Source organism: Gracilinanus agilis, chromosome 2 (assembly GCF_016433145.1).
Source record: "Gracilinanus agilis isolate LMUSP501 chromosome 2, AgileGrace, whole genome shotgun sequence".
NCBI classification, from domain to species: Eukaryota; Metazoa; Chordata; class Mammalia; order Didelphimorphia; family Didelphidae; genus Gracilinanus; species Gracilinanus agilis.
Window position 1 is genome coordinate 685,607,654 of NC_058131.1, and position 13,702 is coordinate 685,621,355.

Below are 13,702 nucleotides of genomic sequence, written 5' to 3' on the forward strand. Positions count from 1 at the left end.
CTCAAATCTATCTTGTATGTTCACTTACTTATCTCTCTAGGTAATATCCTCTCATTAAAAGTGAAGAAGTTGCTTTTATTCCTCAGTAGTTAGTTCTTAGTAGGTATTATATATGTTGGCTTGGATTAAATTATGAAGTCTTGACTGCCATGCTAAGGAATTTGAACTTTCATACTGAAGATTATAATAATTTTTATAGTATTTTAAAGTTTACAAAGCACTTTACGAACATAAAATCATTTGCTCCTCTTAATAACCCTGTGAGTACGTACTACAGGTATCATTATCCCCATTTTACAGATGAGGAAACTGAGGCTCAAAGAAGTTAAGTGACTAGCCTATGGTCACACAACTACTAAGTATCAGAGGTGGGATTCGAACCCAGATCTCTACTGACTTCAAATCCAGCGCTCTTTCCACTACACCATGCTGCATTTTATTCAGGTAATAGGGGTCCATCAAAAGGGTTTTGTCACAGAGGAATAATAACACAAACTCCATGAGTTCAATTCAACAAATATTTACTAAGTATTACAATGTTCCAGGCCTCGAGCATGAAGAATATGTTTAGCTGTCAGTCTATAAACAGTTATTAAATATTTGTTCTGTGCCAACACAGCAGTGGAGGGAGAGAAGGAAGGAGAGAAGACAAATTAATAAGATAATGCAATTCTCCTTTTAGGCAGTAAGAGGAGGTGATTGATGGCAGTAAGGATGAAGAGAAGGAGAGGAATAGCAGGGATAAGTGTAGACTTATTGACTGATTAAATAGGAGGGGGGAAGAAGGAAAAGTCAGAGAGGAAAGTATGGTCTGAAAATTCAGAAAGTCTGGCCTTGTGCCGCTTCCTCATGGTGTCAATTATGAACCACTTACTTCAACTTTCTCGGCCTTAGTTTCCTCATCTATGAAATGAGAGGATTGATAAAATTTAAGGACATTTACAATTCAAACATTCTAGGAGCTTATGAATTAACAATCAAAATTTTTCTCATGAAAGAGTGGTACTATTGACAGAAATTACAAAAGTCAGAAGAGAGGAGGTTGAGGAGAAGGAAATATAAATTCGGTTTTGTTTATGTTGAATTTGAGGATTCAGTGATGCATCCAGTTTAAGATGAGTGACTGGAGCTTAGGAAAGAGTTCAGACCTGGAAATTTCTCTTCATTCATATTCAATCATTTTTTTTTTATCAATTTTCATAATAAATTCTTTGGGGTTTTAAGAGCTACTGAGCATTCTGGTATAGTTTAGAATATTCCAGCTCAAGCCATTCTGCCAGCCTATCATGCCAAGGGAAAGGATATATAAGCTCCAACACCTGTATCAATGAAAGCTTGTCATCCTATTCTCAGTAGTCTTCAGAAGGGCCATTGTAAGACCCCTGCCAATATTCCGTTTTTCTCCATTATGAGAATTTGCTATCGTGTAGTTTCTTTTAAAAAAAGAAATCTTTACCTTACATCTTAGAATCAATACTAAGTATTAGCTCCAGGACAGAAGAGTGGTAAAGGCTAGGTAATTGGGGATTAGAGACTTTCCCAGAGTCATACAGTACGAAGTCCCTAAAGCCATATTTTAAACTAGGACCTCCCATCTTGAGACCTGGCTCTTTATCCATTGAGCCACCTAACTGCTCCTAAACTGTAGTTTCAAAAATTATTGCTTCCCACCTCCCTTCATACTTTCCTCCAGCTATGCTAAGAAACTATCCTCAACTCTAAGCAATATTGGAAAATATTTCTCTGGTACAGTCTTACTTCTGAGCATGCCATTAGACTGGGCATTGAACATGACAGTCAGAAGACCAGGATTCCAAGTATGTCTTTGCAACAAATTAGCATGCTCTTGGACAAATTATTTTCTTTGGACTAGCTAGCCTCTTCACTTTTAGCAGGTTAGTTTGATTCCTACTTGAGAGTTGGGCTATTAGCTGTTTCCCAATGTATTTCTAGTTTTATATTGCCTCTATGAATTCTTGTAGGCTCTCTCCCATCCCTATAACACACTTTTTGCCTCTCCTGTTGAAATATTTACCAGCCAGTACTCCATCCTTCCCTACTCCCTTCTGGTTAGAGATGCTTTTGAATTCTTTATAGGATTTTCTTATACTCCTTCCATTGAAGGGTGGTGTTTTAGTGTGTGATCTTTAGTCAGCATTCTATCTTCTCTATTCCGGTTCTCTCTCTGGAGAGTTAATCAACTACTCCTTGTTCTAATAAGTGTGCTCATGTTTTATTTAGCCTTAGTGTCAGTTTGATGGTCTCTAGAAGCTATGTTAGCTTCACCTCTGTTGTATTTTTTTTTTTTTTGTATAACCATATCCCCCGAGCCCCCAGTTAGAAAATTCCTAATATTTGGACTGTTTTGCACTAACTTAATTTTTTGAATATTTCGGTAACCACTGGACTGGACTCTCTGTATTTGAGGAAAGATTAGGATACTAGAAATTCTAAATAAAAAATCAAGCAGAATACGTTAGTGTCTATTATTGGATAGGTATAAGGAGGGGAAGTTGAGGAAAGGGACTTCTCAGCCTTTGAGGAAATGAGGAAATGAATTGTCTTCATTTTGAGTCCTTCAAAGATGTCTGTAGAGGCCTCTTGGATCTTAATCTCTTTTTTCTTTGTCAAAGCTTTTCTTTTCTTTTTTTTTTTCCTTCTTTCACTTTCTTTTTCAGGTTTCTCCTTTAGTTTTTTTTATTGGTTGTTGGCCCTATACTTCCAGGCTTTCCAAATTGGTTTGTTAAGTCCTATAGGGCTATCAGAGTAGAGGGAATATACTCTCTTCATTAATCTCCCTTCTTAGGCTGTGTGAGGCATTTTCAAAATTACAGAACATGACTCAAGTCCACGTTCCAACTTAACATGAATTAGCTGACTCTTCACCTTAGAACTTTCCTCCCCATGCCATTGGTAAATTCCTTCTGGTGGCTTCCATTGGGGATAAGCCCAAGCCAGCTGTGCTTTATTTCCTATGTGGCTCTGCTTCTGATTCTATACCACTAGACTCCTGGGATAGGTACATTTTTTCCCCTCCTCCTTCCCTTTTAACTCCCTGTTAGGTCTTGTCTTCTCCTATTATAATGTAAGCTCCTTGAGGGCAGGGACCCTGTTTTTTTCCTTTCTTTGGAACACTAGAGCTAACACCAGGCCTGGTACACAGAGTACTTGATAAATACTTGTTTGAACTCCCTGGCATGATTTTGCTCTCACCTATCTTTCCAACCTCCACTTTTATTCTCTTTAATGTAGTCAAACTGAACTCTTTACCAGCTGTTATACCTTCTTACCTTCATAACTTTGTTCATTCTGGTTCCTTTTCCTACAATGTCCTTCCTACCTATCAGCCCTGTTGTAATCTTTTCAGGCCTAAAGTGAATGTTATTTCTTCCTTAAAATATTCTCATATTTCTCTTTCCTTGTTTGGAAATAGGAATGATTTCTTCTTTCTCTGAACTCTTATGTCAAATTCACATGTCTTTTATGCATTTATTAAGTGTTAGGGTTAGAAAGGACTTTAATCCTTGAAAAATGCCCTCACATTTGAGTGTGTACTTCTGATCATTGATCCAGTAAATTAAATGAGTCACACACTAGTGGAGCTGGTGGAGTTCTCTTGCTTCATAACAACTTTGCACTGTTAACATTGTTGATCTTTTGACTAGCTTGAACATCACCAATTCCTTAATGCTTCAGATAATTACTGTGAATAGTAACAGTCTTTGACTCCTATAAAGCCTTTGGGTTATATTTGTCTGTTCAGTAGTTTATAGTATAGTTATTTTATATGTGCCATCTCTATGTAACTAGGTTGTGTATTCCATGAAAAGAAATACCATACCTTATTTAAGTTATGTCTGTAGTACTCTGCAAATAGCAGGTGTTTAATAAATGTTTAAATTATTAGAGAAATAATTTTTAATTTAATGCTTTACAGTGTTATGGTGTTATGTGCTTTGAGATGATATAAACACTTGGTAATTCAGTTGATGCAGGGAATGAGTTGTAAACTAAAAATTCTTGTCACCTTAATTCTTCTTACTGCTTAAAAGATCTGAAATGAATACATTGGAAGACTGCCCACTGAAAAAAGGAATGATTTCCTCACTCCATCTGATAATCCATTGTCTACCCCCTAGGACAGGAGAAAAAGTAATGATTAACCTTTGACATGTTGTAAGATTAACTTTGCCTTGAATAATGATATGTAAAACCTTCCTTATTAGGTACTTGGTTGTCCTGAAACCTTTAACACAATAAAAGTTTGGGTTAGCAGGTTTATAGCTTAAGTTGTATGTTGGCTAATATAAAAATTACCAAAGTTTTAGAGTTTTGCAATTAGCAGATTATTGAATAACTTGGCTTTTACTGTTCTTAAGGAATTTTTCTATCGACCTATCTAACCTGAAAGGGGAAGTAGTGCATTTCCTCATTTCTTCTCATTCAGGACTAAGATTGGTGTTATAATAACACAATGCTTGGCTTCCTTTCATTGTTCTTTTTGCTTACATTATTGTAAATCTATATATTTTAACTTGTTCTTCTTGTTTTTACTTTGCATTAATTCATTCAATTTTCTTGTATGTTTAATAGCTTTTTCTCCTTTTGAACCATGTTTCTTAAACCATAATGACATAACATAATTTATTGATCCATTTCTCCAGTTGATAAAAACTACAGCTACCAATGAAGAAACTCTTGTCTCAGAACTCCATCTCTACTTCCTTCTTTTCTTTCAACTTCCAACATGTCCCATTTCATATCTACCCACCCCTTTTTACTGTGTACTGTGGATTGCCTGCTCCATGATTAAAAACCTGATTTTATCTTAAAATTTTACTTAAAAAAATATGACCCTTGCCTTCTTTCTTAGAATTGAGTATTGATACTAAGTAGAAGAGTAGTAAGGGCTAGGCAATTGGTGTTAAGTGACTTGCTTTGGGTAACATAGCTAGAAAGTCTCTGAGCCCAGATTTGAGCCCAGGTTCTCCTGACTCCAGATCTGGTTTTCTTTATCCACTAAGCCACCTAGCTGTCCCTTAAATCTTTTCTTATTCTGTCTTCTAGACCCATCCCTACTCGTAGCCCCATAAAACCGCATCTTATCTCTGGTCACCTTTTCCATTATTGGCTATACTTTTTTTTATATCTCCAATTCATTGATCAAGGGGTTGAAATACTTTTCCCTTCCATTGTCATTTCCATATTTTTCTTCTATCACCATCATTCAACTAACTTTTCCTTTGAGGTTCATAATACCTAAATTTATTAATCAATATAATCCTAGCAGCTATAATCTGGCAACCCCAATGCCATGCAAAACTGTGGCACAGGCCCAGGGCAGTAGGGAGGGGGCTGCTTCATTCATTTCCACAGCACCCGAGGACATTATTTTGCATGTCCCACCCCTCTGTTCAGCTGCCCAATGTAAGCACTTCCTCCCTCTGCTGTCTGGGGTAATGTGGGGGTGGTAGTGGTAGTGGTAGTGGTGGTGGAAGGGGTTCACAGGCAGCTTGAAGATGCAATTTGGGCACACAATCTCAAAAGCGTTCACCAACACTCCTCTAGGACATCCTCATTCCTTTCTCAGTGAATTCAGTGCCTGGCTACTAGTGTCTCTTTGTACTCAACTTATGCCCCCATACTAGGAGATTTCAATATACATTTTAATATTTCTTTATGTATATATATATACATATATATATATATATATATGCATGCTATAGGTGTATGTATATATCTTATTTTTCTTGTTTTAAAGCTCCATTACCATGATCATTCTTCTACCTTAGTTCACTAGGAAAACCTTCAATCTTGTTATCCCCTATATTTATTATATTTCCATGCTTAAGAATTCTGAAATTCTTTTATCAGATCATATTCTTAATTGCTTGAGAATTTGTCAATCAATGGGGATTTGTTTTGTTTCTATTTCTTCCACAAAAAATATTTCTGAATATTTTGGTATATGTGTGAGAGCCATTGGGGTATATGCCCAGCAACTGAGTCTCTGGGTCAAAGGAAATGAATTGCTAAATCAATATTTTTGCATAATTCCTGTTGTCCAGTTGTTCTCCACAATAGTCTGATTTATTCTCAGCTGTACTAAGAGTGTATCAGCATGTTTGTTTTTCTGCACTCTCTCCAACATGACTGTTTTGGTCTTTTGTCATCCTTGTCACTTTGCTGAGTATTAGGCGATAGGTCAAGATGGGTTTTAAATTTTTTGTCTTAGTGTTTTTAGTTTTCCATGTAGTTGTCAAAGATAGTAGTGCTTCCTCATCTGCAATTTTATTTTCCTTAGTTTCAGTTATCAGGGGTCACCCTGTGCTGGAGGTTGGTTTGCAAACTCCGGAAGTCTTCTCAATAAGCTCTGGAAGTCTGCCTTCAGCAGCAAACTGCCCCCAGTGGAGGTCTCTTCTGCTTCCATTTTTACTTGTTTTACGGTTTTTTTTTTTTTTTTTTGGTGGGGGTGAAGTGCAGAGAGCCAAGCCAAGGGGCAGGAGCTGGGAATGGGAACATATATATGTATCAGCAAATATTTCTTTATATCTGTGGTTTCAGCCATTTGTGATAGGTCTTGGAATATATCTCTTGTGAATATACTTTGAAATTTTTTTGAGAACTGTGGACACGTATCAGTTGTCCACTTACCTATTAGAGAATGACTCTTGGTCACATATCTGTGTAAATTTCCTCTATATCCTGGATATTAAGACCTTTACTAGAAATAGATGATGCAAATACTTTTTCCTTTTTGTGTTTCCCTTCTTTTTGGAGGCAGATAGGTAGCCCACTAAACAAAGTGCTAGTCTTAAAGTCAGACATGAGTTTAAATCCAGCCTTGCACACTTACTAGATTAAAAGGAATCAGTTATTATCTGGTAAAGTTCTTAACCAGGCAATTACCTGAAAAAGAAGTAGCAAAGGTAGTAATGCAAAGAAACTAAATGTGCAAGCCAGAGGACTAGGTTCCAATCCTGGTTCTGCTTTTTACTAATTATTTCTGTGGGTTAGTCACTTAACCTTCCTAGCTCTTAGTTTCCCCATATATAAAATGGACTAGATGATTTCAGAGATCCTTTTAAACTTAACTCCAAGATTATAAAAATATTTTTGTTGCCATAAAGAGAAGTGAATTCCTCTCCATGTATAAAATAAAGAGATTTATCAATTAATAATTCTTCATAGGATAATTCAAATAGAAGGAAAAAAATGAGCCAACATCTCAGTCAGAGAAATCATTAGCTGTCTAACCTGGTAAACAATCAGCAATTAATTTCTAGAAGCATAGGCTTTTGAATTGGAAGGCACTTTAGAGATCCTTTCATTCTGATTGTCATTTTATAGATGAGGAAACTGGTGCCTAGAGAGATCACCTTGCTTCAGTTTGTATGGATTGTAAGTAGCAAAGTTAGGACTGAATCCTAGGCCTTTGAATTCTAATTCAGAGCACTTTTTGTTATTCTATGGTCCAATTATTTTCAGACATAGCTACCCATAGATAAGCTACCCATGAGATAAGCAGGGAAAATAACTAGGTACATTGAATAGAATTATTCTGGTAATCAATATATGCCACCCTTTTAAGAAAACTATTTCCTTCTTTTAGGACCATTGACTTTGAATGCTTTGCCTCTATGTCTGGAATACACTGCTCATACCCCTCAATGTCCTTTTTGAACTGTGGTACCCAAATTAGAGCACAATTCTGCAGATAACATGTGATGAAGGTAGAGAACAGTGGAACAACTCCCTCCCCATTCCTAGAAGTTCACTCCTTTCTTAATTTATCTCATCACATGAACTGTTTTTGGTTACCACATCAAACTACTTAATCATGTTGAATTTGCTGTCCATTACAATTCCTACATCTTTTTCAGAACCATTGCTTTCTAATCATGTCTCCTCTATCTTACACTTGTGAAGTTGGAGTTATTTTGTGCCCTACTGTAAGATTTTACATTTATTTCTATTCAGCTCAGTACTCTGGCCTGTCAGAATCCATTTGTATCCTGACTTTGTTATGTCCTGTGTTATTCCTTCTCTTAATCAATACTCCTAGTCATTCATGCCCATAACCTAGGTATCTTCATAATCAGATATCAAATCCTGTCATTTCTAACTTGGTAACATCTCTATTATATGTATATCTAGGGTTAGGGAAGGAGCTCAGGACATGAGTTTTCATATAGTAGAGATGCGAAGCTGAACTACGACTATCACAAGGTCTGGGGTTTTTTTTGTTGTTGTTTTTGTTGTTGTTTGATGCTTTCAGAATCAAAGATCACTGATAGTGGTTCAGCAGTCTCATCTGTTGATTTGTTAAGGGCAGCTAGTTACTCTTACCATCTTTTAGTTAGATAGAGTATAATCATTTCTTGATAACCATTTTTCTTCTTTTTCCCCCTAAAGATCATTCTCCTTGTTAGAGAAAACAGAAGCAAAATATTAATTATTAAGTAGTTCTGTCAACTCTGTCATCCATATCATTCCATTTAACCCAAGCATCTGTTCTATTTGCAGTTTTTTCAGGTATGAGGTAGGCCTTGTACCTTGTAAGATTGTTGTTAGAATAAGATAAAATAGAGTAATTGTAAAACCTTAGTACAATGCCTGGTACATAGTAGGCTCTTAACAAATCTGTCCTCCTTTTCTTCCCCCTGCCTGTCTCTTCATCATATTCATTGGATTATGGGAAAATATATTTTTATTTGCCATTGTTAATTCCATTCATTCTCTACCAAAAACCCTTCATGTCTGTGTGTTTATTAATTCATAATCCAAAAATTTAGATCTGTTTCATAGACATGATCTTTACAATGAGACATTTACATCCCACAGCCATCTTTTCCTGCTGAAGCTCTTTACCTTCAATTGGCAGCAGAGATACTCCTAAAGTCTTTGGTTTCTTGCCAAGGACTTCATAATCGCAGGCAATTTGGACATACTTTTGAATCAGAAATTGGGTTGGGGTTGTCTGCTGTGACAAGTTGGATAGGCTCTTTTGCACATCCTGAATGCCTTCCTTTGAAAGACAGCTATCTCATGTTTGTTTTTGTCATTTGCTGTATAGTCCAGAAGGGAGTCACTTACCTGTTGCTTTTTATTGTTTGATTTTTTTCAGTCATGTCTGACTCTTCATGATCCTATTTAGAGCAAAGACATTCATTACTTGTATCTTTTTCCTTGATGAGGAGGGGATTTCCTATCCCGTGGGGGACTTATGTGACTCTTCAATATTTCCTGGAGAACAAGAAACTACATTCTTATCAGAATATCCACCTCTCCTCTTTGTATGAAGAACTTCATAGTTTTTATATTTATTATAGATATAAAGTTTAGTTTCACTTCTCTTCAAATCAGATTTTTTCTATCTGCCAGTTTATTCAGATTAAGATGTTCATTGCATCAGTTTTTTCTTATTCTTTATTTTTATTTTTCAATTATTTTACATACTCTCATCCTTTCTGATAACCTGCCAAATAGAGGGATATTCCTCTAGTTCTTTTATCACCTTTTCTAGAAAGGAAACCAATCTATAATTTGTGCCCCCAAAATAGCCTTTAACCAATCATTGGAAAAATACTAACCCTACTCTTTGCAGATCTAATTAGCAATCCTTGTGCCTTCAGAAACTTCTGTCATTATGAGGATTTTTTTTCTCATTTCTGCCTCTTAAAATCCCCAACTTCCTTCCAAGTAAACTTAGCCATCTTTCAAAAAAAATTTTTTTTTCTGGTCCCTGTTCTTGTTGCTTTTTCTTCTCTTGGAATTACTCTGTCTTTTTTTGGTTTATGCTTTCTGCTTACTTTCTATTTTCTATTTACTGAATCCTCTAGAAAAAGGTATACTTCTGGAGGGTTGGGATTTTTTCCTTCTCATTTTTGTTTCTCTGTCACTTTACACAGTATCTTTCATGTTGTAGGCACTTACACTTTATTGTAGTTACATTAAAGGGAGACTCTTCTGAGTATTCACTGTGACCACCTGCTTCCCACCACTCCCAGAATCTTACACAGCCTTCTCTTGATCCATTATATTAGAGTGAAAATATTAGGAAGTATCAAATAGAGCAAGAAAAGTTTATAAACCAAGCATTTATATCGATGAAATCACTTCTAGCTATGTTTTAGTCTTGAGCAAGTGTCAGTCTGTGTTGCTGTTTTACAAATTTGATGACTTCCAAATCCTTTTGGAACAGTCCATGATGTTTTCCTTACTTCTCTTCATCTGTGTTTGTAGGATATCCTGAATAATCTTGACTCATGTGACCTTGAAGATGATGATCTCATGCTTGATGTGGACCTGCCTGAGGATGCACCTCTTGAAAATGGTTAGTGGAGAAAGTGATACTATTCAAGAACTGTTTGAGGACCATATTAACATTCTATAGCTGATAAATTGTCTACAATATTTTTTCCTGGGGAAATTTTTTAATGAATATGCCACTATCTTGACTATAATGAAATATTAATTTCAAATCTCCCCTTTCCCTTTTATCAGTACCCCCTTTTTTTGCTTGGAGTTATGATTTCATGATAGTGAGAAATTCTCTGGTAGTAGAAGGACACTCATCTGGATTCATATCTGTAGCCTCTGTTAACATAGTTTTAGAGAATTGTCTCAAGCACAAGAGATTTAGGGACTTCAATTATCATACCAGCAATAATGTATCAAAGGCAGGGCTTTAGACCAAATTTCCTCCTTCCATGATCATCCGTCTTCCCATTGTTATGTTGCCTCACTAATATTTTCCTTAAGGATAAAAAAAAAATCTGTTTTATACACATAGTGTGGACTGCATTTGGACCACTGAATTAGGCAGCAAGGTGGCACAGTGCACTGGGCCTGAATACAGGAAAATCTGAGTTCATATCTAACCTCAAACATTTAACTAGCTGTGTGACCCTGGGCAAATCACTTAACTTTTGTCTGCCTTAACTGTAAAATGGGGATCATGCTAGTACCTCTTTCATTTTGTGATTCTCAGATAATATTTACAAAGAGTAAGCACTTAATAATTGCTTGTTCTCTTCATCTCTCTTCCCACACATTAGAGACTAATGAGTAGGGTGTGACTGAGTCTTTTTTCTTTGCAAATATAGTTACCTTACACTAAAATCTGTTTTGACCTGTGGTAATCCATGGTGTTCATATGGCAATGATACTGAGTCTTCAGACTTCAGAGGGTTTTACCTCACCAGTCAATGAAGACATTTTCCTTAGTTTCTATGGAAAAACCCCTTTCAAGTCTGAGTACCTTGATGGGGAGAGGGGTAGAATTCCAGGTGGAATGGGAGGTAGTTAGGCTACCAATCTAAGGACATAGTTTTATTCTCTTTGGGCCCATTTAGGAATGGAGCTTAGGCAGGAACCTAGAGCTCCAGGTCCCCCATTGAGGTCTCATTAGAGATAAAGCCTAATTGGATCAAGCATAGGAAAGAATTAAGTCATATGAATAGCCTAGAACGTTGGTAATCTGGTGAGTAAATACCATGTTTGAGAAAAAGGTTAGTGGTCAGAAGCGTCAAGGAAGCCCTTGTATCTATACAAAGGAGCAGATAGGATGGAGATTTGGTGGGCAAAGAGAGGAATACTATCTATTGGATGTGAAGAAAGTTCAAAGGAATAAGTTGTTAACTTGATGAAAAATTTTATACTATTATTAGTGTTTTGGATTTTTTAACCCATATCTTCTGTATTGAAATCAATATTAAGTATCAGTTTCATGGCAAAAGAGCAGTAAGGGTTAACATACTTGCCCAGGGCCACAGAGCTAGGAAGTGTCTGAGGTCAGATTTGAACCCAGGCCCACCCACCTTCAGGCCTCACTTTCTACCCACTGAGCCCCCCTTTCTGTCCCTAGCATGCTAGGTTTCAAGTCCCAAGGATCATATAAGAGAGAAAATATAGAGAAATCGAGTAGACAGAGAGATGGTCTTAGATTTAGCTCCCATTTTGAGATACCACTCAGTTGGATGCTAAGGGACTGGAGTACTTTGTTACTCACTGTTCTGTATTGAGACATACAGTCTGGATTGGGTTAATTCACTGAGAAGGGAGCCTTCCTCTAATAAGGAGGGGTTAGGCTGGTTAAGTTCCTTAGACAGGTGCTTTGTGGAGCAGTTCAGTCCATGGTTCACTTCTCCTTGAAAAAAGTATGTCGCGCGGTAATAAAGTTTCTCAGAGTAAAATATGAATCAGGTTTGGGACAGGTAATTCCTACATAAGGAACAAATGTGCATTAATAGACTAGGAATTCAGTAAAACATCTGTTAAGACATAATTGTTGCTAGAAATTACTTTGTAATTACTGATTAGACATTTTAGATTTGCCTTGTTCAGCCCCTTCCCTAGTTAATAACTCTTCTGTATGTCCCTGCTGCAACCAAATTATACCCATTAACCCCCCCCCCCAAACTTTTCAAATTAATAAAATCAAAATATAGTTTGTGATTGTTGCTCAGTTACCTGCTCAACAAAAGAAACACAAAGAGGCAGCCCAGCTCAAAGCTTAGCCTTGCCTTGGTAGGGCTATGTGTTACAAGGTCAAGGTAAGGCAAAATGGCCAGCTACTCCTACTTTCCCTAACTGCAGACCCAATCCCCAAACAGACCTGCTTACTAGGAAAGAAAGAGGCAGAGAGGCGACTCAATCATTTTTATATGTCCATTGAGCGATCATCTTAAGAGCCGATCAGAAAACTTCATTTAATATTATAAACCCTTTAGTGACAAATTGATTGTGGCTAGAAGCTGGTCCAGAAGCTCCTGCCAGAACCAAGAAGGATAGCTCTGACATGCTTTATGGAATGGTCTCTATAGGGCCATCCAGCCTGTTCTACAGAAAACTAAAGGAAGGAGAGGAAGCATCCTGAATCAAGGTCATAGACTAATAGATGTTAGCAAAGTAGCCTGTTTGGCTATCTTTAGGATGTAGAAGTATCTGTGATCATTCACACCATGTGACTTGTGAAACACTTTGGAAATTGAAGGGAACTGGGTCATTTTTTTAAAACTCTTACCTTATGTCTTAGTATCACTTCTTAGGCAGAAGAACAGCAAGGGCTAGGCAATAGGGGTTTAGTGATTTGCCCAGGGTTATACAGCTAGTGAATGAATGTCTGACATCACATTTGAGCCAAGGACTTCTCAACTACAGGCCTGGCACTCTATCCACTGTGTTACCTAGGTGTCCCTAGAGCTGTGTCATTTTGCTTCTATAAAGCAACATTTAATTTATGCCATAAATTGGCAAACTATAAAGCTGAGAGAGGAAAAAGCTCGGTCTAAATCCATGATTACCCCTATATTTAGATTTACGCTTTATATTAAGTTTGGATTTTCTAATTTATTAAGACTTCTTTTGTTCTGTAGCAAGTAAAAAAATGCTTGTATGAGCTAACTTGCATATTTTGGATCTGTGATCTCTCTTCAGTTTAGAGACTCCCTCTGAAATTCCTGAATATTGTTGATTGATTATGTTTGCCTTCAGCAAAACACTACTTCTCTAAAGGCAATGAGAATACTACATCAACATCAGACTCTTAAGAATTAAGAGACCTTGGAGATCACTTAGTTTTATTTGACATGATTTGAAGGAATTCTTTCTGTAACATGTCTGTCAAATCTAGCCTTTTGAGTATCTCTTATAATTAACAGGGAACTCTCTATCTCACAGTACAGCCCATTTACATGTT

At 36.7% G+C, this 13,702-nt stretch overlaps 1 protein-coding gene across 3 annotated transcripts in view; it reads left to right on the plus strand.

Moving 5' to 3' along the window:
• Positions 1-13,702, plus strand: part of CCSER2 (coiled-coil serine rich protein 2) — a 109,399-nt gene that overhangs the window by 28,591 nt on the left and 67,106 nt on the right. For all 3 annotated transcript variants that reach the window (XM_044659153.1, XM_044659155.1, XM_044659154.1), the window contains exon 3: positions 10,246-10,336. In XM_044659153.1, the coding sequence (XP_044515088.1) occupies positions 10,246-10,336 (91 nt within the window). The remainder of the gene's footprint in view (positions 1-10,245; positions 10,337-13,702) is intronic.